The sequence below is a fragment of the Crocodylus siamensis genome, chromosome 5 (assembly GCF_052110815.1).
Source record: "Crocodylus siamensis isolate JL-2025a chromosome 5, ASM5211081v1, whole genome shotgun sequence".
NCBI lineage: Eukaryota > Metazoa > Chordata > Crocodylia > Crocodylidae > Crocodylus > Crocodylus siamensis.
Window position 1 is genome coordinate 23,128,403 of NC_143399.1, and position 24,734 is coordinate 23,153,136.

The following is a 24,734-nucleotide window of genomic DNA, read 5'->3' on the forward strand; positions in this document are numbered from 1 at the left end:
GCAAGGCAAACACTAATAATGGGTCATGAGGAGCTCTGCAATGCCTCATGTCCCTGGCCCAGCTACTGAGTACCCCTCAACTTAGGACCCTGAAAACTGTGTCAGGCTGCAATACAAGGGGAGCTGTCAATCAGCGCTATCACGGTACACATTCAATGTAAGGCACAACAGAAACCAGCCACATAAATAGCATGCTTATTTTGTGGAATATTTTTGTGGCTGGTTTCTTCATTTGGCATGCCATTAACTGCCCGAATGTGGGCTGGATTATTATTTATGATGCGATTAATTATGTCTTAGGTGTAACATCTGCTAGGGGTCAAGACTGACACTGCTTTGTTTCTAAGCCTAGACTTCTTTCTAATAAGAGCAAGGACAACCATCAAACCAGGAGAAGGACCATTATTAATGCTAAATGCAGACAGCAATAGAGGAAGAGTTGATGTACTATAAATCCATGACTTGTTAGTAATGCATTTGGATGACAGTAAGTGTTGATAAGTTCCAGACCAAATCTAGCCTGCTTATCCTTGCTCCCTGCCAACACAGATATTTCAAAATGTCTGCACATCCTTAATAAGGGTGAAGTTATGCTACCCTCATACTAAACTATGGAAAGTTGGCACAAAATAGGACAGTACAGGAGGAATAAAATATTCTCCAGTACTTTGAGAATATGAACTGAACAGATTTTATAAACTTATAAACAAAACAGAACAGTCTTAAGATTTTATCAAGTTTTACACACCCTCTCCACTGTGGAAAATTACTTAAAAAAAAAAAATCCTAAAACATCTTTTTGGTAAGGAGTCTCATCAGCAAGAAAAAAAAGATAACTGAAAATAAATCATTCCCCCCTTCCTATAAGAAACAATATAATCAAATAGTGTATTTTTTCAATGGCAAGTTATAGAAATGTTTATTTCTCTAATCCGGACAAAAATGTTTAATTTATAAAAATCTATTCAGATGTGTCAGAGTTAAAGTTATAAAGCAAACTGTAACACTGTTCCACTCCCTTTTCTAAGTTGGACATGGGTTTAATCATTATGTAAAATAAATGCCATCTATCATAGATCTAAGGTGTAAGTTTTAAAACAGTCTGTAGAGAAACGCTTCTTAGTTAGCTGCTAGCCTGTGGTATATATCAGTCATTCCACAAATGCTCCTACTGTGCACAAGTCAAAAAGCTACATAGCCAAAATCTGACCAAAATCAATTTATGTGAAAACTTCTTAAAAATTCTCCAAGACTTCAAATAAGCATTTTAAAAAAATTAAAAAAGAATTCTACATATGCAAATATTTGCTAATTTCAAAAGAATTAAGAAGATATTAAATTTTAAAGATCTTATTTTTTATTGACTATTCTGTTTATTATTTTAAAATATTGCTACAAAATATATTAATTTAAATTAACACTAAAATAGGGTATGTACATGTAAGTTGTTTTGTGGGGAGGTTTTACAGTTTAGCACAAAGTCCAAGAGGAAGGAGGGGAAACCTCCAATTTAAAACAAAATGAAACAAAACCCTACTTTAAACTGCAAAACAGCACTGCAGGGTTAAATAATCAAAACTGGCTGTAGCAAGGTCTACAAAGTGGCCCCGAGGGACAGGAGAATATCATGCCACTCTAATTGTGCTAATGCCAGCTACAAAGCACAGGGAGCAGCACTATGAAAAGGGACAGACCGCACAGCTGCTGCATCAGAGCTCAGTGACAGGACATGGAGGTCAACTAAAATGCATCAATTAATTTGTTGATTTTGCTGAACCAGGTCTAAATAAATAAATAAATAAATAAAAAGGGAGTGGGCCCTAAAACAACAGTGCAGAAATAAAACCACTGGCTGCTTGTAGATGTTAAAAGCGCTTCACTGAAAGAAAGAGCACATTACTTTGACCCAACCCTGCAGCATCTGTATAGATCAGGCACTTCAGCAGGGCCTTTTGGCACTTTTATCTAATAGCTGAGTCAATCAGCTATTAGACAAAAGCACCAAAAAAGCCCCACTAAAGCGCCCGATCTATACAGACATCAGGTGGGCCAGGTCCAACTAATGTGCTGCCTCTCTTAGGCAATTGCTGGGCTCGGCATGGGAGCAAATGGAGTTTAAAGTAAAGCACCGCTCGGTTTGTTTGTTTGTTTTTGTTTTTTAAACATCTGCAAGCAGCCATTGTCTTAACATTGTGAAACTGAAGTTTTATTTTTTTCTGTTCAAAATTACAGTTCCTTTAGAAAAAAATTGTCCATGTACCTAAAATATTTTTTAAAAGTTCAATAGACTCAGACAAATAGGGATAAAAGTGATTTCAAGAGATTGTGTCTAATCCAGCCCTCACCTTAAAGCAGGATCAACCCTACCTAAACCATCCTAAACACACATTTGCCTAACCTCCACTTAAAAATCCCAAGTGCTAAATCAAGCATCTCTCCCGCCCAGTAATTCTATGCCCATGCTTAACAGGAAGTTCTCCTTGAGATTCAGAGTGAATTTATTTAAATCAAGTCAATTGAAATCACTGTTTTATATCAAAAACCAGCTAGCCAAAAACCCAATTTAAGTCACTAATTTTTATCAAGTTTCCCATTGTATATTTTTTTGGTATTTTTCTTAAAGAAAGGTGCATTTTTACTGGTTGGTAAAACAAAACAGTGATTTATAATTGAACACAGTTTTACAGTAGATTTGGTACAAATGTTTCCTAAGTACACAAAGTATATGTGCATGTGTGTGTGCATAAAAACAACCTTTTCTACTTTTTCAACTCCCAATCCATTTCTCATGTTCATAATCTAAGAATTGAGCTAATCCGAGCTCAGGTACCATCCAGGTGGGCTCAGTGCATAATCCTGATCAAGGACTATACATGATGGTGTCTGCTGGAGTCAGAAGCCAGGGTCCAACACCTATGATCACTTTGTTGATCCTTTGCATCCAGTAGTCTAGAGCCAGAGTCTTGCAGAATCAATCCCCTAACGCATGAAATAGTGCTATCTTCTTGGAGGAAAGGTGCATCAGTAGCTATTGAGAATAGGAGTTAGGGGTACAAACTCTGAATCAGAACGTCCCAGACCATAATGCTGGAGGCTGCAAGTGGAAAAAGAGTGGAGAAACCCCTGGTCCTACCCCATTCGCTTTTCCTTACAGCATACTATGATGGCACAGGATACTAGGTAAGATGGGCTCACACAGTAAATGGCAGCTCTTATGCTCTTACATACAAGGACTTCAGGTTTGTCCTACTTACTCCTCAGGCTTCTTGCACTTGGATAACTCTAACAACTTCCCTCATGATTTTATTTGGGTTTTCCATTTTCTCCTGGTCCTAGATCTTTACCTGTTTTTTATTGGCTTGCATGCCTTTGCCTCTATCGCCTGCTGAACCAAGCTTAAATCCCTCTTTAGTAAATTAGTAAAATAATCTTTTTAGGCTGAAGAAATCACTTTGTTCCACCAAAACTTTTTTTTTTAATTTTTCAGAACTGTAATAACACTGAAAAAACAGTTATTTATACAGATTTACATTACATCCCTTAGCAACACAAGACAGGCAGTAACAGGTGGGGTGTAGGTGGAGTGGACAACAAGGAAAGATGTTTTATTCTCTACAAGACTGTGGTGTCAGGAGCTCAGGTCCATCTGAGGGGGAGCTGTTCTAAGAAGAATAGTTAGGGAGAGTTTCATAGGCAGGGTGGAGGAGCACCTGAAGTTGCTATATTGCTCTTATATATTAGGTATGAATAGAGTACAGTTTCTGAGAAAAAAAAATTATGGAACCCATGGCTCAGCTTAGTTGAGACAGGCGAAGACAAGAGCAATTAACCTTAAATCAAATATTCTCAAAGAAAGGATATCTCCCATCCTCACATTCAGACTCAAAAAAGTCAGGAGGCTGCTCATTTTATATTTATTTTTTTCTATTAAAATATAAAAGTATGCTTATAATGGGGCCCCCATCCCATTACTAAAGGGATTGGGGCACTTGGGCTTTCCTTTACAACCACCCCCAATGCACCCCTCCCTTTTTCCTAGCTCCATCTCCAATCCCCACTTTGGGTGACGATGTCCCCATCCCATCCCATTCCCTGCAACACATACTACAGGCCTCCACCGGCCCTTCTACAACACACATGCACCTTCCTTTCCTGCCTCTGCAGGACATGGGCATCGTCAGGGCTCACTGGCAGGTTGCCAGGACAGGAGGCAGAGAGCCGCCTGGCACAGGTGAGAGCAGAGAACCCAAGATGGAAGTTCAAGGGTCAGGTGATCAGATGCTCTCACTAAGGAGCCTGGCCCCAAACCAAAGAGGAGGCATAGGAGGAACCTAACTCCTGGACAAAGATGATGAAGAGGAAACAGGAGGCAGACCACAGCAAGTGGGCTCAGACAATAATCAGACAGAGGAGGCCAACAGTGCTGCAGCAAGGAGGCAGATCACAGTCAGATGGATTGCAGATTGGCTGAAGGCTCGCACTCAGAGGGTGGTGGTGGACAGGTCATATTTGACCTGGGGGGAAGTGGGCAGCAGAGTCCCCCAGGGCTCGGTCCTTGGGCCTGCGCTGTTCAATTTCTTTACCAGCGATTTGGACGACGGGGTGAAAACCACCCTGGTTAAATTCAGTGATGATACCAAATTTGGGGCGAGGTGAGCATGCTAGTAGGGAGGGAAAGACTGCAGCAAGACTTGGATAGGTTGCAGGAGTGGGCTAGCAAAAACACGATGCGCTTCAATACTGACAAGTGCATGGTGCTGCACTTGGGCAGTAGTAACTAGCAGCACACTTATAAGATGAGAAACTCCCTTCTTGAGAGCATGGAGGCAGAAAGGGATTTTGGAGTCATTACTGACTCCAAGATGAACATGGGCCAACAATGCGAGCTCATGGTTGGAAGGGCTAACTGGACCTTGTCGTGCATCCACAGGTGCATCTTCAGCAGGCCCAAGGAGGTGATCCTCCCCCTCTATGCAACACTGGTCAGGCCACAGCTGGAGTACTGTGTCCAGTTCTGTGCGCCCCACTTCAGGAAGGATGTGGACAACATTGAAAGGGTCCAGAAGAGGGCCACCCACATGATCCGGGGACTACAGGGCAGACCCTACAATGAGAGACTGCAGGACCTGAACCTGTTCAACCTTCACAAGAGAAGGCTGAGGGGGGACCACGTGACAGTCTATAAACTCACTAGGGGGGACCAGCAGGGTTTGGGAGAGACCTTGTTTCCCCTAGCACCCCCCGGCATAACAAGGAATAATGGACATAAGTTGCTGGAGAGTAGGTTTAGATTAGACATCCATAAGAACTACTTCACAGTCAGGGCAGCTAGGAGCTGGAACCAAGTTCCAAGGGAAGTGGTGCTGGCTCCTACACTGGGGGTCTTTAAGAGGAGGCTAGATGCCTACCTAGCTGGGATCATTTGAGTCCAGTTTTTTCTCCTGCCCAGGCAGGGGGTCGGACTTGAAGATCTACAAGGTCTCTTCCAACCCTACTTCTATGATTCTATGATCAGTTGCAACGCACACTTTCCTTTTTTTTTTTGTAGACTTAATGAACTCGGCCCAGGGCGAAGCTAACCCATTACTGGGTATTTTTTGGGGGGAGAGGGGGGGCTCTAATCAAGTTGATGCCCCAAACAGGTGGTCCTCCACTCAATGGATCAGGCAGTGGCTAAGGGTTGGAGGAGGCCATGGAAAGGAGGCACCTGAGAGGGGATGCAGGGGGCAGTCACGAAGGCCAAGGCGGAGATGGAACTGGGACTAGCTGCCCAGATCAAGGACAACAAGAAGTCCTTTTTTAAATATATAGGGGGCAAAAAGAAGGTACTAGGTAATGTGGGGCCCCTGCAGGACACGCTAGGAAATTTGGTCGTCACACCAGACAACAAAGCCAACCTATTTAACGACTTCTTTTTTTTAAAATAAATTTTTCATGTTCCAAGGCAAATCAGCCAAATCAAGTCCAAACCTGTGAGTCACTCCAGAACCACAAATGACTCCACAATTGGCTAACATCCTCTAACCCCACCAGGGGCCTCAGATATTTCCAAAGTCTCTTGGTGGGCATCGTATGTGCAGGCCCAAGGCCTATGGCCTGGGGCTCAGATGCCCCCAAGCTTCACCTGCCTTCATATGGTCGCAGGAACAAGCTAGGGAAGAGCCTCCCATTTCCATAGAGTGGGCTTTAAGCCCTTCCACCTCGGCAGGTACTAAACTACTCCAGAAGAACAGTTATCCCCAAGAAAGCTTAAGGAAAACTGCCTTCATGAACCAGATACATGGTGTTTCCACCATTTAGGAGCAGGTGCTTCTGAACTCTTTCCTGAACTCTCTTCTGAACTCTTTCAGCCTCCTTTCCCTAACCTCCCCTGCCCATTAAGCCACTTAGGGTTGCAGAAACTACTCTGTGCTGAGAGGAAACAAAACCAGCAGCACAGGAAGCTGACTTTTGTTTAAATAATTGGTATGAGTTTTCTCTCTCTTTCTTTAATAATTCTTTAGGCTCACCCTGGGGTTCCAAGATAAAAACCAAGAAAAAGAACTGTTCAGTCTGGAATATCATTCACATTTACACTTGCTGAACACTGTTTGTTATAGTAATTCATTACCGTTTTTTAGAATTTAATGTTTCACAATTAACTAATTTGGTTTTTTGTAAGGCAGCGTAAGTATCTAACCTACTGAAGACTAAAGTATCTCTTTACCGTTCTAATAAATTAATCCCTAAAATACTTGACAATTATTTGACAAAATTTGGCTAGTCAAATGACCAAGTACTCTTGATCCATCAAATACCCAACCCTTGAACTACAGTGTCTTTTAGAAAGACGTGCAACCTTTAATTTAAAGGCTTCACGCGGCACAGAATCCAACATATACTTCTGGAAATCACTCTAATTATCACGTTCTTAACAGTAAAGGTAACTGCACCTGATGGCTAACTGAAATTTATCTAGCCTCAGCTTCTAGCCATTGGGCGTCCTACATTAAAATTTTATATCATCAGATTCCTTCTCCTCAAATTGATATTTACAGACTGTGTTCAAGTCGTCTTTTTATCTTTTCTGTAATAAGCTAAATACACTGAGCTTCCTAAAGCTTTTTACTTGAAAACATATTTCCTGTGCATCATATTACTCTTGTAAATATTTTTGAAACCTTTTGCAATTTTTCAGCACCCTTTCTGAAATGTGGACATCAAATCTGGACACAGAATTCTGTTCATTATCTCAGAAATACCACCTTGATAGTTCTACTTGATACTTTCCTTATTACATGCATCACAGAACCATATTTGCTCTTGTAACCATAGCACTCCACTAGGAAGCTCACATTCACTAGGTTATACGCTATGGCCCCTAGATCTTTTCAGTGTCAGTCTTCCAGTGTTACTATTTTCTATTGATACATTCTATTGTGGCCATCCTATAAACTTTACCAAAAAACCTTGTGTGTGACTGTATTAAAATTAAATTCAAGCACTTCCACCTTCCCAAGCAATCCATTTCACTAAGATATATGAAGATCTAATGGACCTGTCATTACGTGTGCCTCCAACAATTTCATTGTTATGAGCACATTTTATGATTCAACAATAACTTTATGCTTTGTTCTATGCCCTAAATAAAAATATTGATTAGAACTGGGCCAAGAACATATTCCTGAGTGATCTCAAGGAAAATGTACCTTTGAATGATGATCCCCTACATTTTACAATCTTTTATGAGACCTAACAACCCCTGTTAATCTATTTAACAGGTACTGAAACATTTTTCTATAATCATAAAATTAAAAATCAGGCCTAGGCACTAAGTGTTTGCTTTTAAGAAAGGGACAACACACATGCAACAGGTTACTAACAGTATGTTTCTCTTGCTGACAAAGTATTCCATTTAACTGCTCACAAAGTATATGAATTGATTATTTTACCAGGGCTGCTGTACAGCTTAGGGAACCTTAAAGATAAAGCTCTGGGGGGAATGTGACTTAAGCTACTGGAACCTAAGTTCACTGAAACTCCAGCATGTTATATCTCAAGTTAATATAACATATTCTCAGTGCAAATCATGCCACTTTGTTTTTCTGTAACAGTGAGGTACTGTGCATTATGAAAGTACACTTATCTCTGAAGTAATAACTGGATATATCACACTATCTCAGTGCACTGAAAAACCTTAGATTTAGAATGGATGAGACCCTAGCAGACTGAATATTAGTTTGAATTTGGCCATCAAAAGAGCCATGCAACTATGATTCAACAGAAAAACTACACAGGTTTCTTATTTAGGGCTTTCAATTTTAACAAGCCATTAAAAGAAGATATAGGAAGGAGAATTTATATATAGATTTGCCAAGTTGTCTGCAAGCTCTGGATTAATATATCCAACTGAACCATTTCCCATATGGTTATGCATGTTTCGGATGCTTTGGCTTATAAAATTAATTTCCTAGACCAGCAGCCTAAGAAACTTTTCAGGCTGTCAGCCAGAAAAACCCAGATCCAACTGGAGGCAAACTGACTCTAGGACCTGGCTGCCGCTGTCACCTCTCCCCATCATGACACAGAAGGAAGTGACCACCATTAAATGCTCCTGAAGCCCCACATAACAGGGGCCAGATTCAAGAGCTCCATGGGCTGGATCCAGCAGATGGGCTTCAGGTTGCTGACCCCTGCTCTAGACTGCAGATTATATGATCCAAACAAATTCATTTAAACTATAATTTTAAAATTATGTACTTATTGCAACACAAGTTTTGTTTTGAAATGGTCCACAACTCAGGATCATGCAGCTGATGGCATTTCATTCCTTTGGAATTAAAGACGTCTGCATGTTAGTCACTGAATCAACTCTGTACGAATACAAAATCTGTCAGCGTGGGCTACTTAATGTGAAATCTACTACATCTCCTCTAACAGCAAAGCTGACACTAACTCCCATAGACGGATATTGGCATAAAACTTTTGAACAGCTGCTCCTTTTTACTTAAATGAATTGGAGATTTAATGCGTGGTCACTGCTGGCTCTTCAGTCACTGACACAGCATGTCAGAATTTACAGCTGCAAGGCACCAAAGTATAATGCATTACCATGAGGAGTACGTGACCTGTCCAGCAGAAAGAGCTGCTAAAATCCAATTACTTTTTGATGTAGTGTCTCAAGGGGGTACATACCTAGCAGGTCAAAAAGACTTTTCATTATATTTTATCCAGCTTCTTTTTTTTTTTTTTTTTTATATATAAAGCCTAAAACATGGAATTGAATTTTTATAAGCTGACTCTCCACCTATGCAGATATGGAAGGCAATCAGTGAGGCTCTGTAGAGATCTGTCCATCTGATTTTGAATGAAGGATTAGCATTTTCAACATATTCTGCCAATATTTCTGCCAAGGAAATACCAATGACTTTTTCCACACCTGCAAAGCAACCACTGTGCCAGGTACTGAATCCAGATAGCTTGCAAATGCATCCATTTTTTCACACTGTGGGACAAATTACAGTGATTCTACCAAACAAATTCTTTGAGGTGTAGGGTAAGAAAAAGAACATTGAAGAGATCCCATGGACAAAATGGATTGATTTAAAGAACACAGTAGTTAGCAAATCAAAAAATATACAATATGCTACTTACTAAGTCATTCATATTTGTCTGGCTAGCTGGATTAATTTCTTCCAGAAACTCCAAGACATAAAACGTGTATCTGTCCATAAGGTGAACTCCAATCCCAAGATCAGGCTGATGCTTAAAAACAAACACACATACTCACTGAACAGTGTAAAGGGAAAATGGTATTTGACAATGGAAACACAGCAAAATAGCATCAGTAAGTGTAAAGCCTGTATACTGTATTTACTCAAAACTACGAAAAGGTTTTTCCCCCAATCAACATGGGGGAAAAAGGTCCTCGTCTTAGATTCAAATATACGTTTTGGGGGAAGTTGGAGGCTCCTGCAGCAAATGCTGCAACCCTGAGCCCGGAATCAGAGTTGGAGCCACAGCTGCAGCCCCCTCCCCTCTCTGCAGCCTCTGTTTCCCACTGCCACTTACCTCGCCTCACAGCTCCAGCTCCTCCTGGGGTCCCATTCCAGTACAGAGCATGTCCTGCCTCTGGCCCCAGCCTGCCACACAGCAGCATCTCTGGGGCCAGGGCTAAAACTGCTGTGTGGCTGGGCTGGTGCCAGTGGCAGCATCTGCTTTATATTCCCTGCCCCTGGCTAGAGCAAAGCCCAAGCATGAGTCTGAGCTGCAGGGAAAAGTGATCGGGGGGTGGGGGGGAAGAGAGAGGTGGCTAGGGATGCAAACAACAAGGGAAGGGGCAGGAAACAGAGGGTACAAGTACAGGAAGGGAAATGGGAGGGGGGACAAATGGAAGGAATGCAAGGTGCAGTGGGGGGAAGAGGGTACAGGCACCACAGTGGCAAGTGTGGGGTGCACAGACACTGGGGGGGGGAAGGCCAGGTGACAACAGGAAGAGGCAGGCCACTTAACCCCCACTCCGCCTTCCCCACTCCTGTTCTTTCTCCTGCTGCGGGGGGGAACAAACTTGAGACAACCCTCCAAAAATTAGACCCTAGACAAGAAAAATTATTACAAATTTATACATTTGTATGTCTAGAATCTAATTATTGGAGGATCATCTTTAATTCTTTGATTCAAGTAAACAGGATACTCCTTTTATGCTTCATCAAATTATCAACAGCATGCAAGGAAAACTACTAGCTCTGAAAGGATATACTTACACATGAATCTATATACTGTGCATTATATTCACCTTTTGAAATTATACTCTGGTTAGTCCTGTGTTTGCCAGGAAACAAGGAACCCCTTTTTCCTTAATGCACAAATGCCAAATTACATTTGCATGCTGCTAGTAGTATTCCTGAATCAAGATATGGGGAGGAAAGCCTGCTGGTCTGTGAGTACCACTTGGCTTCTGGTACAGGGGGACCACCTGTGGTAGGCACGTGATCAGAGCCCTGATCCCTCACCCCTCTTAGGGTCTGCCACAAAGTACTGCAGGCAAAGTGAACAGTGCACATTTCACCTTCCACTGGCAGCGGGAAAGCTCTTATACAGCATGTCCCCCTTACACATCACACCAGCATTCCCCCAGACCTTCTGCCTGTGTCTGTCCTCAAAGACTTCCTGACCTGCCGCTGGAGATCTCCATCTTGACCATGGACACCACCACCAAAATGTAAAGGGATCCTTCTCCCCCACTATCCCTTTATATTTCAGGCCTGACTAATGTTACTCGGGTTGTGGGTATTCACCACCTTTGAGCATTAACCAAGTTATTGAATAAAATATTCTTTTGAGACGTGTCCTCTCTCAGCCTGTGTCCAAAAAAAGGCAGCTAAAGCCAACCACTGGTGAAAGGAAGGCAACTAACATCTGTCCTCAAACACAGTATATTCTGTACAACGAGTCATACTTTTCTATTGTTACATACTTGCAAAGATACTTCTTAATTGTGTTAATTCATTTTTTTTACATTTGAAGTGGAAGATTCACCATCAAGTAGGAGAGTGATGTGCATTAGTCTGGCCCTGGGGCATTCTGACAGAGTGGTCAAGTAGTTTCACTATGGTGCCAGAGGCAAGAGATCTTCAAGACTTGCTCCAGACTCATACCACAGGTGGTCCCCAATTAACTCAGCTAGAAATGGAGACCTCATCAGGCAAGCTGAAGAGCCAAGGGTGGCCAGAAACAATGCTAGCCACATCACACTCATGTGTGCAGTTTGGCTTTAAAAAAAAAAGGCATTAAACATACTAGCTCAGTGCTTAGATTAGCTTGGTTAATGTCATCCTAATTCTTTGGGGCAACACAACAGAACAAGAGAAAAGTACAGATGTTAATGACTCAAGGAAGTGATAATTTGGAGCACAACTTCATATACTTAAGCAGTTGAGGGAGATTTTCAGAGAGACAAATAGGCCTCATCATCCTAGATCCCTTGAACACTGAAAATATCAAAACAGATACTTACTGAAAGTGAATCTTCTCCTACTTGGCTACTAGCCAAGGCCATTATATTAGGAGAATAAAATCGTTCATACATGGATGCTCCTTGACAAGTATCAATAATGAACAGCAATTCATTGTACCTGAAAGAAATAAAACAGGTTCATGCTCATTCAGCCCCAGACTGTGATTTCATTCATACATTTTACTGTGTAGTTACCATAATATTTGGGAGAGATCCAAGTGACTGCACAGTTTGAGCACTTTGTATTTAACATTAAGTGCGTGCAATTGTTGATTCAAGTAACTCATTTAAGTGGCTGTAATATTTTCTCCTCCAGGAGAAGGGAGAGTTGCAACTTTATGAATATCCAATTACTAAAACAGTTTGAAAAATGTTTGCATTTTAAATCACAATTATAAAGAAAGAAGGAAAACAAACGGCATTACTATCCTTCACTATCAAATTGTGCTGTGTTAACAAGAATTGAGCAGACAAGTGAAAGTCACCAAGCCAAATATTATGTTCATTCATTAAATATAGAATTTAATCTCTGCTATTTAATGTGCACTTTTTTTTTACCTTCTTTTCTGCCACATCTGCTCAAAGGCATCAGCAAGTTCTACGTTAGTAATTTCTTCAGAATCCTGAAATTTCAAGAAACCATTTCCGCCATGACCTAGTTGAAAAATCATAAGCTAAATAACCATACAGGTTAAAGAATAGTATATAATACATAAAACATTCAGAGCTATTGACTTTCTGAGAAAAGACAAAATACTGAAAAAAAAGAGGACAGTATATTTATAGTCTAAGACAGCGTTTCTCAACCTGTAGGTCATGATCCAAAAGTGGGTTGCAAGAATAGATGAAAGGGTTGCAAACAAACTTAAAAAATGGATTCTCCTTTAAAGGAAAAAAAATGTTTTCAGGCTGGTAGAGTTCCAGCCTGCAAGGGGCTGCTTGGGGCTAATGGGAGGAGGGTGATCAGGCAGAGGGCACCACATGCACGCGGCTCCCAAGCAGCATGGAGAGCAGCTCCCACAGCTTCCCACAAGCACGGCTATGGGGGGGTGGGGAACAGACAATATGTCAGGGGGGCAGGGAGGCACAGGCAACACTGCCCACCACCCCACCTCCTCTCCAAGCTAAAGCCACCGTCTGAGGGGAGCAGCAGTGGCAGCTAGGCCATAGTGGTGGGGTACAGCCATGCCCTGGCAGCTGGCCCCAGAAGGTGAGGGCAGTGCATCCCCTCTCTGCCCCCACCTTGTCTGTTACTCCCATGCTGCTGACAGCGTGGCTGGCACAGGGGTCCTGGCAGCAATGAGTCTCGCTGCTCTACTCTGCCCTCCCGTGCCGAGTCCTACCTGCTGCAGCGCGAACACGACTCCTACCCATGCCAGTCCAGCCAGGCTGCAGCTGCATGCCTGCTGTTGGAGGACACATCTGAGGGGGCATATGCCCCTCACCAAGCCCCACACCCTCCCCCCATCCCACACACCCACCCCTTGCTCCACACACTGGGAGGCTGGGGCCTGTGGGTAGGGAGCAGTGGGTCAGGCGTGAGGGGCACCAGCAGGGCCAGGAGGTGTTTTCTACTTTAACTGTTTACTGGGTCGGGACTGGCCATCGATGTTTACAAATGGGTCCTGGTACAAAAAAGGTTGAGAAACACTGGTCTAAGAGTGGGATCAGCTGATTAACTATATACATACTGCCCATAAAATGCTGAAAATTTTTGCTTTACTGAGTATTTCAGATTTATTTTGCCACCTGATGAAATTTCATTCTTACTAATCATACTTTATTATCGAGCAACAAAATCATAAATTACATATGTAAACCTGTTATTACCAGTCATATATATTAGGATATTGCTCTTGTCATCAGAAAGAAGACGCTTGGATCGAGGTGTGCTTGGTGGGATTCTCCCTGTTAATACACGCAAGAAGTTCTCGACAGTAACCTACACGTGTAAAAAGGAAATAATTTCTAACTATCACCAAGGATGTATGCAACTCTCCTACATTATTCCATAAAATAACAGCCCCCCAAAATACATGCTACAGCTAATAAAGCACACTAAAAAATGGCATAACTTGCATTACCATATTTTTCCTGTTCAAGGTTTTATTGCATTATTACTATTACCCTATTAAGATGAACCTGTTACTTGATATAATTGTTTTCAAAGTTAATAAAACACACATCTATAGCCTCTCTAATCCTCTAAACACATATTCAGTGATTTGAACACCTGTCACATTGTACAGCTTTGCTCTATAAAACTACTTATATATTCATAAAATTTCCCATATTAGTACGTTACCATGGAAAACTTATTAATAAATACGACAAAGCTCCAATATCCTCTACAATAGAGGCAAGAAAAACATTCCTGTGGCACAGGCTTTTAAACGATCAGATGTGGTCCATCTGGACAGCAATCATAAACCATTCCATAAATCGTCAGAACCACTTGTTCTGAATACAGATTTTAAAAAGCTCAAAAACGCTAGCAATGAATTCACAATCATGACAACTATCATGATAACATAAAGAACCTAATCTTTGCACATCTGCTTTATACACTCATAACCATATTAAAAATAAGTCAGAATTCAACACTATCTAGTGTAAACTCTAGGAATTCAATTAGGCGTGGTTTTCTAACATATATTATATGGGAATATTTTTGCTTTATCAATCATTTTATTTTGTACCACTACTTAAAATCCCAGGAACTGCAGTCTAAGCAAAGACATGCTAGGAAACAGAGAAAAAGAAGTATTTTTTGAAAATAAGAATAAAGTGAAATGTAGCATATATTTTCCTTCAACAGTTATTTTAAAGTAAGTAGTAAATGATTACTTGCAGAAATGTATGCTTTAAATTTTGAAAAGAATAAACATTTACATTAGACCCTGATTGCACACATAGCCATGCTTAATCTAAAGCAGAAGAATAACTCCACTCAATTAAACTGAATGGATCATGTTCTTAAATACACACGTATGTTTTTGCAAGACTGGATAATGAGCTTGTCATTTTGCTTAAAGACTGTGGATGGCAATTTAATAATATTTTTGTATTATAAACATATAGATCCTTAGTATATAGCAGATGATCCTTCTATAGTAGAAGAACACATCCTTTAAAATAAACTAGTGTTTTAGTTATAGTTTTATAATTTAGAAAGATGTATAGGGTTAGAATGAAACTTAATTTTTTCATTAGAAATCAATTGATAATTTTTATATACATACATATATTGATAATTATTAAGGGGCTAATGCAAAGGTCCATAAGAAGAACTGAGACTTAGATAAGATCTTAAACCAACATTACAGACAAATTTTTGGTTTGTCAAATGAAGCACTGTGACCTCATAGCTTCTATAATCCACTTCCACATCATCTCCATAGACATTTAGCTCCATGTTTTTGTGGCTAAATACAGTTGCTGGCTTAGGGTTCCGGGAGTTGCATGCCATATCATCTGCTAGCATCAGGACGATGTGACTGGGAAAAATAAAAAACATTTCAGAAGGAAAGCTGTAGGCAATATTGATCCAATATTGATTTTGTTTATGAAAACAAAATTCTAAAAAAGAAAGAAAATTGTATTGGTTATAAGAGATGTCTTTCCCTGTTTGGTGTCCACCACCACAACAAAGATACCAAATAAACATACAACCCATGTTACAATATTTTTCTTTGGTTAACATCAGCAAAAAAGAACAGTAAATTGACTTAATGAGGATTTTCTTTATTTACACTAGCCTATTCCAATATAAAGCCTTCTTATTGGTATTGAAAACAGAAGGTTTTAAAAGTGACTATGGAAAAGGCAGATGGGCATATATACTTCTCATTTACTTAGATAAGTGCATAAACTGTATGTACACAGAATTTGTCAAACAACAATACAAGACATTAGGTTAAAGGATCATTATTAGGCCTACCATCTGGTATCAGGGTTTGGAAGACTCAGTAATGCTCTACCAAAAAGACATATAGAAATGACTAATTACATAATACTGGGGGAAAACTTTTCCCCACACAGACTTTGAATAGAGGTAAATGTTAAATTACTATGCGTATTTATCACAATGTGAGAGATTTAAAAATATATGCAAAATATGTATCCACATGCAAAAATGTGTCACTGTATACAAAATTTTACCTGAACTGCTGCCACTGTCATCCTCTTAGAGGAATGCCATGTTGCCCCCAATTCACTAGGAAAGAATTGGATGAGGCCAAGCTTTCTGCAGTGCTAAGAACTCTGTGTAATGTTCCCAGAAGTCACAGTACCACAGGGCTGGAATGTTCATCCAGTCCAGTTTCACTCTCAAAGCAGGAACATCCCTAAATCATCCCAGACAAAAGTTTGTCTAACCTGTACTTAAAAACTTAGTGATGGAGATCCCACAGCCTCCATAGGAAATCTGTCCCAGTACTTAACCACCCACATAACTAGAAAGTTTCTCCAACTATTCAAATGCAAAAGTTCCTTTTGTTCATTTACACATATGGAAACAGGACTGGGGGCTGAGCCTAGGGCTCCATCCCTTTCAGAGCAGTGTCCAGTGAGCAGAATCAGACAGCCTACATGTATGCAAAACACTTGTCTGCACACAACCACTTGTATGTTATTTTAAAGTGTACACTCATTCAAGCTAGGCTAACTGAAGAGCAGTAACTCAAGTGTAGATATTTTGAGTTAACTCTGCAGTAACCACGTATCTTAAATGATACAAGGTGCTATACTCTGAACATGAACCAAACTTACCCCTCCCGGCATTTGTCTGTACTGCTAATTTAATACAACTGATGCACTGTAAACCTAAACTAAAACATCCCCTCACTTCCTCCAGGGGCTTCTGACTCCTGATCCAATATCTACCCACTGAAAAGGTTTCAAACACTCAAGTCCACTATTAATGCCATAGGACTTTTCAAAACAGCAGCAATATTTAAAACAATTTCTCTCTCTATGCCCAATCCAATGGGCACAGCAAGCTTAACAATACAAAGAACAGTGATAAATGGGTGTATGCCTTCTTATAGGCAATATTATTCATTGGGTAAACCAGCACAGGTGTAGACACGGTGGATATTTTCCTTTATTTAAAAAAAAACAAAAACAAATGTATACATACATACCTTTGTATTAAGCATGACTAAGCACACTGTTTACATAATACAACTTGGACCAAAATAAACCCATCTATCCTACACAAATAAAGAATTTAAAGCCCCCTCCCCCAGCAAAGACCCACAGAAGTGGCACAACAAACCTAGGAAACTTCCACAGCATTAGAGAAAAGGGAGATATCAGGGGGTCCCAAGGAAAACTGTCAATATTCTACCCTGACTATGGGGATACCAAATTCAATTTTACAAAGAGACACGCTTCAGCCTGAGAACAGCATAGCTATCCCACCAAGCCACATTACCATCAGCCACATCAGCTACAGCAGTACCTCTAAAAAAGCATTTAGCAAGGGGTAATGCTCAAAGTCACATTGCTCTCATTGCTTTGTTTTCCTTATGGCATTTTGTCCTGCTTCTAAAAGGAGTGTTCTTCATTAAGCAGGTGTTCCCTACATGCCTCCCCTGACCTACAGATCCTGAATTTAGCATAAATGCTCCCTGGACCCTTTATAAGCCTGGAGAAGCAGACGCCCATTCTTTGTTTCTTCTGCTTTGGGGCTTTTTCCTAAATAAACAAGAATTATTCTTCCCGCATGAAGCTTTGGCAAAGCAAGAAATAAAAAGGGCAGTGATCTGTTGCTTTCTACAGACCTGAAATATGCCCGGCAACAGATTAAGGCTACTTATGCAGAACCATCCAACAGTAGACAGATATTCCAGGCAACAGACCAATATCAGACTGCCTGTTTTGATACAAAGCATGGGTAAGATATGAAAAGGTTTCCCAAACAATTAGTTTGTGTGAAAAATCAATGTACACCTAGGATTCTTTCATCCTTCTCCAACTTTGTCTGATTTCCTTTACAGAAATTTTTTAAAAATGTATGCTTGCCCAGGCTGGCCTATTTCTAGTCACACCAAGTAGAGACAGCATGGAAATTTTAATTCTAGATTCCTTTATCTTTATGCTTGTCAAGAATAAGAATATTTGTATTTTCAAGGAATTATAGTATAACCAGTTCTTTCCCTTATGCATTGGCTTAATGAAGTTGGACCTCAACTAAAACTCTGAAAAAATTATACATAACAAGCAGGTAGAATATGAAAAATTTTGAGCTTTATAAAGATAACAATGTCTTCCACTAAAAAGCAGCTCTTGCTGTTAAACCTTAAGTAGAGATATGATATTTGTAACACAGTGTGACAAGTAGCTAGGTGGAGCCAACAGTAAGTGAAGCCAACATTATGTTTCCTCAACCATAAGCTGTGATAAAAGAAAGTCTTATCTCCACTGTTTTTACACCATGAGTAACTAAACAGTGCCTGTCAGTTATCCTGTCACTAAAATATCACTCCTAATGCCCTCCCTCCCATCCTCACCTTTTTTTTTTTTTGGTCAGCAAAAATAGAGTAAGATATTGGTCTCCAAGGCACTGGCTCTTGGATACTATCCTACGCAGGACAGCTGCTCTATGCTCTTCAGCCAGGTGATCCAGCTTAGTAAAATGTTCAAGGTAAAACTTGAACACCAATCCAAGATTCAGACTTCTTTAGAAACAGAAGTTCTCACATCAATCTCTATCAAGCGGTATTTTTTTAAAATGAGACTCTTATATATAATTCCTAGAGGAAACAGAAGAAACTTTGGTTTCTGGCACACATTGCATTTGTCAAGTGTTATATACAAGTATCACTCAATTCATAACATGCCAAATGTTATACCAGTTTATCCCCAGCCACAAAGAAGTTACTCAGTGAACAGCAACTCTGTGGCACAGAAATCTCCCATGGTAATTTTAACGTGCGGCCAGTAGGCATATTACAGTTTGTCATGCAATATTAGCATGCAGTGCACAGTAAATGTAACATCTGCCAGAGGCCTAGGAGAACAGACATAACTCTACTGGTATCAAGGAATACTGATACAAGCTATTACAATGCAACTGGAACTCTTTTTGATTCTATAGCAATACAGGAGTATTGAAATAAATTCAGCTTTAACCCCGGTGCATTCATGCTCCAAGTCAGGGTAATCTAGCTTACTTGCATCACTACAGAATCCTGCAGTCCTCTTATAAACTAGCTAAAAAGCATGCTTGTCTATACCCCAAGTTCCATTCATCACACTTAAAAAAAAAAAAATGCCATTTATATGGTCTAGTCTCCAGTAGGTCACTTCCAGGCTACCAGCTTCAGCCAACTGGTGGGCTCATTAATCCAGCTTTTGGATTGCCTTGTTATCTAAAACAGTTTGGATAGCAAGGCAACACAAACAAGTGTGCTGAATGAAAAGAGAGTCCTCCCCAGGCAAAGCTTTAACTTTTTACATTTTGACAGCAACCCATACAGTCAGCCTATAAACCAAAAGAATCAAATTTAAGACAAAATGAGGCCAAAAAGGAAGTTACATAAAAGTCATATGCTAAAAGATTATTGCATACTCACTGAAAAACACTTCTTCACATCGCCCATGTGAGCTACATCGCTAAAGGCTGATCTCTTAGAGGATCCTACTGCTTAAAGGGGGAATGTTTGTCTTTGTATTATACTTAATTCACCATGGTATTACATCCACAGAACAGAGAGATGCTGACTTGCACCCACATCCAAAAAAAAATTAGGTGTCACAACAAAGAATGGTGCAACCCCTAACTTTCAGATGCAACTGGCTCTTGTAACAGAACCCACAACACTGAATTAAATGTCTAGTTTCCATTTATAAGACCTAGGGAAAGTTAGGCACCTCAGACTAGGTTCTGTAAATATCAGCAGGTATCTTTTAAATCCCATCCCTTACTGGATCTTAGGCACCAGACTCCACTCAAAATTCACAACTTGGAGCATACATCTAACAGCAGACACACAAGCCCTTTCTTTCAGGTGCCACTATTTTTTAAACGTGGATGCTGAAGATGACATGAGGATGGCTACTGCCCTCTTCTCCCCACTTGTATAATAGTGGAGTGACTGGGAAACTCAACCATGTTGCAAGAGACCTGGACTTAATTCCCTCCTTTGCCAAAGGGAATTTAAACCTACATCTTCCACCTCCCATTAGGACAGATTAACTATTAGACTATAAGCTACGTCTTTGCTGTAGGAGCTGTTCTTATCTGTTTCAAAGAATGAAAGATTGTCTGGGCCAAAGCAACTAAGAACAAGAGTGAGCATGACTTTGACCAGATGATAAAGGAACTCCCCTGGAAGAGAGAAGATATGGGTTTGAATCTACTCTGGCAAAAGACGATATGAAACCTGAGTTTGGGTGAGTATTCTCACCCAAATGTATAAAAGCAAAAGGCTACAGCAATACCACTGTTTTCCTGCTCTGGCCATGCTTTAAAAGTAAGGGGTAACCACTGATGCATCTGTGCAGAGCCTGATCCATTAGGCATACTCCAAGAATATCTGCTGAAGTGAACGCTCCTCAACAGAGACTGATGAAGAAATGCCTAGTTTACAAAACCCAGTGGAATTTGTGCATGACAGAGGTACCAAGCTGTTCATCCATCCCTGCCAACACTGAAGAGCTCCCAAACATGCCCAAACGCAAACCATTAGACATCAGGGGAGCTTCACTGCCAAAAACTGAGGAAGTCTTGGACTTTAGGCACCTCCAGAATTGGGCAGCAGCTGGGCAGAAGTTCCAGTGACAGTAATTTTGAACTCAGACATCAGTTCCTAAAAATGACACTTTACTGTCTATGCTTTTTGCAGATGTACCCCTAAATGCAATACCAACTTTTATAGAATAAAATAAACATTTTCTTTTCAGGGTCAGCCATAGTAGCGATGTCTTAGTCTGAACTAACAGCACTGTGATTTCCAAATGAGTCAAAGGGAGTTAAAAATCTAATTCCTATTGACATTCAATGAGTCTTTGGCACCTACCTTGTTGAGGCCTAGTCTACATGCTTTTGCACTAGTGTACGTATTTACCAAGAGCTACCCCACATACAGGCTCTGAAGTGGATGCAGTTAAACTAGGACAGAGGCATCTTACATGAGGCACCAGTCTAGATTAGTCCCCAACACACGGGCATGAGAAGTGTGTACCATTTCTGTTATACAGCTCTCTCTATAGCAGGATAGTTGAAGAGTCTCTAGCTCCTTTGTTTGAAAATCTCCCCTCCCCCCAAAAAAGGTATTTTGCAAAACACCTTTTAATACATATGAACATCTTTGACTAACACTGTTTTAGAGGTACTCATTCTAGTTGATTGTTCTCGATTTAGCTGAAGCCCGGTACTTGCACAGGATTTTGCGTTGCTAATTAAATGAACCGTTCCCTAATCAAAAGGCATATTAAAAGGACATTAATTATTCTGGAAATTAAGTTAGAGTATAGTAAAAGTTACTGAGTCATGCTTTCAATTCTGAATGCATTTTACTGGTCTTCTCACATTCTGCTTTTCCATTTAGACAGGAGATCTATTCAGTAACCAGTTAGATTCACAACTTTTGAACTAATTATCCACTTCTCTATGGAAGCATCATGGTATGCAATTTGTTCCTCTTCCTTTCCAATAATATTGTTCTAATCATCATAAAAAATAATGAGATTAAGTCTTTGCTTTAGATCTTTTACCTAATTATGCCAGAAAGAGATCAGAATTTATATCTTTTCAGAAAATAAGTTGGAACTTTATTTTAATATCACAATTTAAAGCAAATTCTCTTACCTATCAGGAATACCTAGCCTCTTGACACTTCTGTAAACGGAAAGGGTGTTTGCCACATGACGATAGTTAAACCAGAATCTAGAGGTGCACACCTTTTAACATGTAAAGAAGAAATAAATCCATATTAAAAATATAAACGATGCATTCTTGATAGTACATATATATCAGTAGCTATAGCTACGATGCTATGAAACAAGTGAAACAATAAAGAGTGCTTAGCAACAAGAAACTGATGACAAGTAATACAAACCATTTCTGTAGAAAAAGCTTTTATCTACCTTGAAAATAGATGTTGACAGGCTGAGCTGCAGATAAAACATTCATTAAAGGCTAGAAAAGGACAAAAACTGCACTGTACGGAATAATCTCAAAATGCTTAACTGATGAGCTGCCTTATTTAACATATCTTCTCCATTTCAAATGCATCCAAGTCTGAGACTGCCTCTTTGAAAGAACGTGCACATGGATAAATACAAGAGCCACAAACAAAAGAAGGAAAAGAATTGCTAAATTGGTTTTATTTAGGAGTCAAATGCATCAAAGTTAGAGCTGAGCAATAATCAGAATTTGAGGGTAAACTCTCAAAAAAAATTCACAATGTTCAGACTGCAGCCTTTCAGTTTGCAAATACCATCAACAACCAAAATGTCAGCAAGTTTAAATACTGCTAGTTAAGCAACTAAAAGACAAGCGACAAGAGAAGTGGTCAGAAACAACAATTGCATCCTATAACAGAAGATTAACAGCATAACAGAGATTAAGAAAATACAAATATCAATGGCCTGGATATACCTAGGGAAAGAATCTTTCAGGTACCTGGGCAATATTAGAGCTTGAAGTCCATTCTGTAAATAAGAGGAAGCTCATATTTTTAAGTTTGTATCTTGCAACTCTCAGTAATAAGATTAAAACAAAACTAAAAAGGCAACTTAAAAAAAAAAAAAAATTCATCTAAGTCCCACTCAAAAGTGTTCAGGGCTGCTCCCAAGACATCGCCTCTACTAAACCACTATTCTCTGGTGTACCGCGAGGCCAGAGCTTATTATGCTGGCAACAGAGTTAAGACCAGGAGGGAAGGTGGACAGGCACATCCTGAGCTGCTTCTGAATATTTTATCCAAGGAGTTTAACTAGCTTAGAAGCTGCTGAACTCTGACCTCAGACACTGGCAGAATTGTAACCTTAAGGCCTTAACACCCTATGGTCTCTAGCATGACCAGTAAAAGTTACAAGAGTAACCAGCTGTTTAGCACAGCAAATACCTTCAGACTGACCAACCCAAAAGACATTTATGAAGTTAAAGGTGCTAGAATAGCACTGCACTATTATGAAGTGGAAAAGGGAACACCCAGCCTAAGTTCAGTAAGATCCTGAAACAAAAACTGTATACCCAGAAGACTTAACCAGAAGCAAGATACCTGTTAGTTTAAGAAAATCAATAAAAAAGAGTATTTGTGGTAGATGTTTATGATCAACTAAATGACCATCTTTTGAAGAGGCAATTCTAAATTACTTTCTATTATTCAAAAAATATTGACAGAAGATAGTTAAACAGACTTTTGATTATCAAGTACTTGCCTTTGTTTTATAAAGCTAGTTACAAACTGCCCAAAAAACAATACAAGCCAATAACAAAATAATAATATTTATCCTTTTGCAAGCATCTAAGGTGCATACTGTATTCAAATACTACAATAATCTTTTTTCTAATACTTCATGATGGATGTTAACACCCCAGTTTTATAAATAAAAAAGGGGCATAGCTAGTAAACCTAGAGACTGACGTACTGGGCGATTTGGAAGAACAAATAGTAGAGAATCTGGGTCCAAATAATTTGCTCAAGATTGCAAGGGCAATCAGTGGCTAAGAAAGGAGTAGAAAGCAGATCTCCTTACACCTTAAAGCACAAGAACTTTTCTGCTCCTTACATTATTACAAGTTTATATCATATGTACTTAATAAAAAGCCCACAACAACCTGTAGTTTTTCTCTTTGAGAATTGAAGACAGATTTTTAATATTAATAAGATTACGCAAAGAGAAAAATCTATTTTTCTTTTACTGAATGCTTTAATTTTGCTAAATTTAGTACTCAGTGTCTGTCTACATTTTAAGGAAAACTGACAGCTTAACACTTACCAGAACTGCCCAGTTGTTTGTATGCCCACTTTTAAAAAACTGCTCTACTTGATCCTGCAAAAAAAGGAAAACATTTGAGGAACACATGTGCAGAATGGTTTAGGGGGAAAAAAATGCGATACCATACTTTGTTGATCCTACAAAATGTAAAACGTTAATCTTATACCACTCTTTTCATTCGGCCTTAAACTCAAATAACAAAAAAGTGTACTTGATGCCTCAATACCTGAGGAGACTATTCATTCTATTTAATTTTGGCTGTTTCATCAGAATGTTACACGACCCTGGGACTAGACCTAACACAACTATATACATCTTAGTATTGGGTAAAGTCAGAAACACTATTGATACAGAAGAACAAAAGCAGTTAAATTAATTGAGGAGGTTTTCATGGAAAGAGAGAGGCAGCAAACAAGAAAGGAGAGAATTAGAAGTAAAAGACGCTGCACTCTGCCCAAGAAAACAGGATCTGGGAATAACTAGTTACATTCAGAATCTTTCCATTTAAAAAGTACAGATTTCCCTTGATTTATGCGGTACATGAGTTCCCAGAGAATGGCATATAAAACAAATGCATAAAGCAAACCCACTTTACAATGTAATAAACAGGGATAGGTTCCCATGGTGGTGAGGGAGGGAAGGAAGGAGTGAGGCTGGGACTAGGGAAGGGGCAGGGGGAGGGGTGCCACTCTAGGGGCTGCACAAGGCAGTGAAGCAGAGGGAACAAAGCGTCACTCACCCCAGCCCAAACTGCAGTGGCCTCGGGAGCAGCTGGCGTCAGCTG

The 24,734-nt window shown here is 39.9% G+C and overlaps 1 protein-coding gene across 1 annotated transcript in view; it reads right to left on the reverse strand.

The window, feature by feature from the left end:
* PIGK (phosphatidylinositol glycan anchor biosynthesis class K) overlaps positions 1-24,734 on the reverse strand; it is a 139,007-nt gene that overhangs the window by 112,094 nt on the left and 2,179 nt on the right. The window contains exons 2-8 of the mRNA XM_090048494.1: positions 23,951-24,004; positions 21,813-21,904; positions 15,357-15,492; positions 13,826-13,937; positions 12,554-12,650; positions 11,996-12,113; positions 9,634-9,744 (exon numbers count right to left, since the gene is read on the reverse strand). Of these exons, the coding sequence (XP_089904620.1) occupies positions 9,634-9,744; positions 11,996-12,113; positions 12,554-12,650; positions 13,826-13,937; positions 15,357-15,492; positions 21,813-21,904; positions 23,951-24,004 (720 nt within the window). The remainder of the gene's footprint in view (positions 1-9,633; positions 9,745-11,995; positions 12,114-12,553; positions 12,651-13,825; positions 13,938-15,356; positions 15,493-21,812; positions 21,905-23,950; positions 24,005-24,734) is intronic.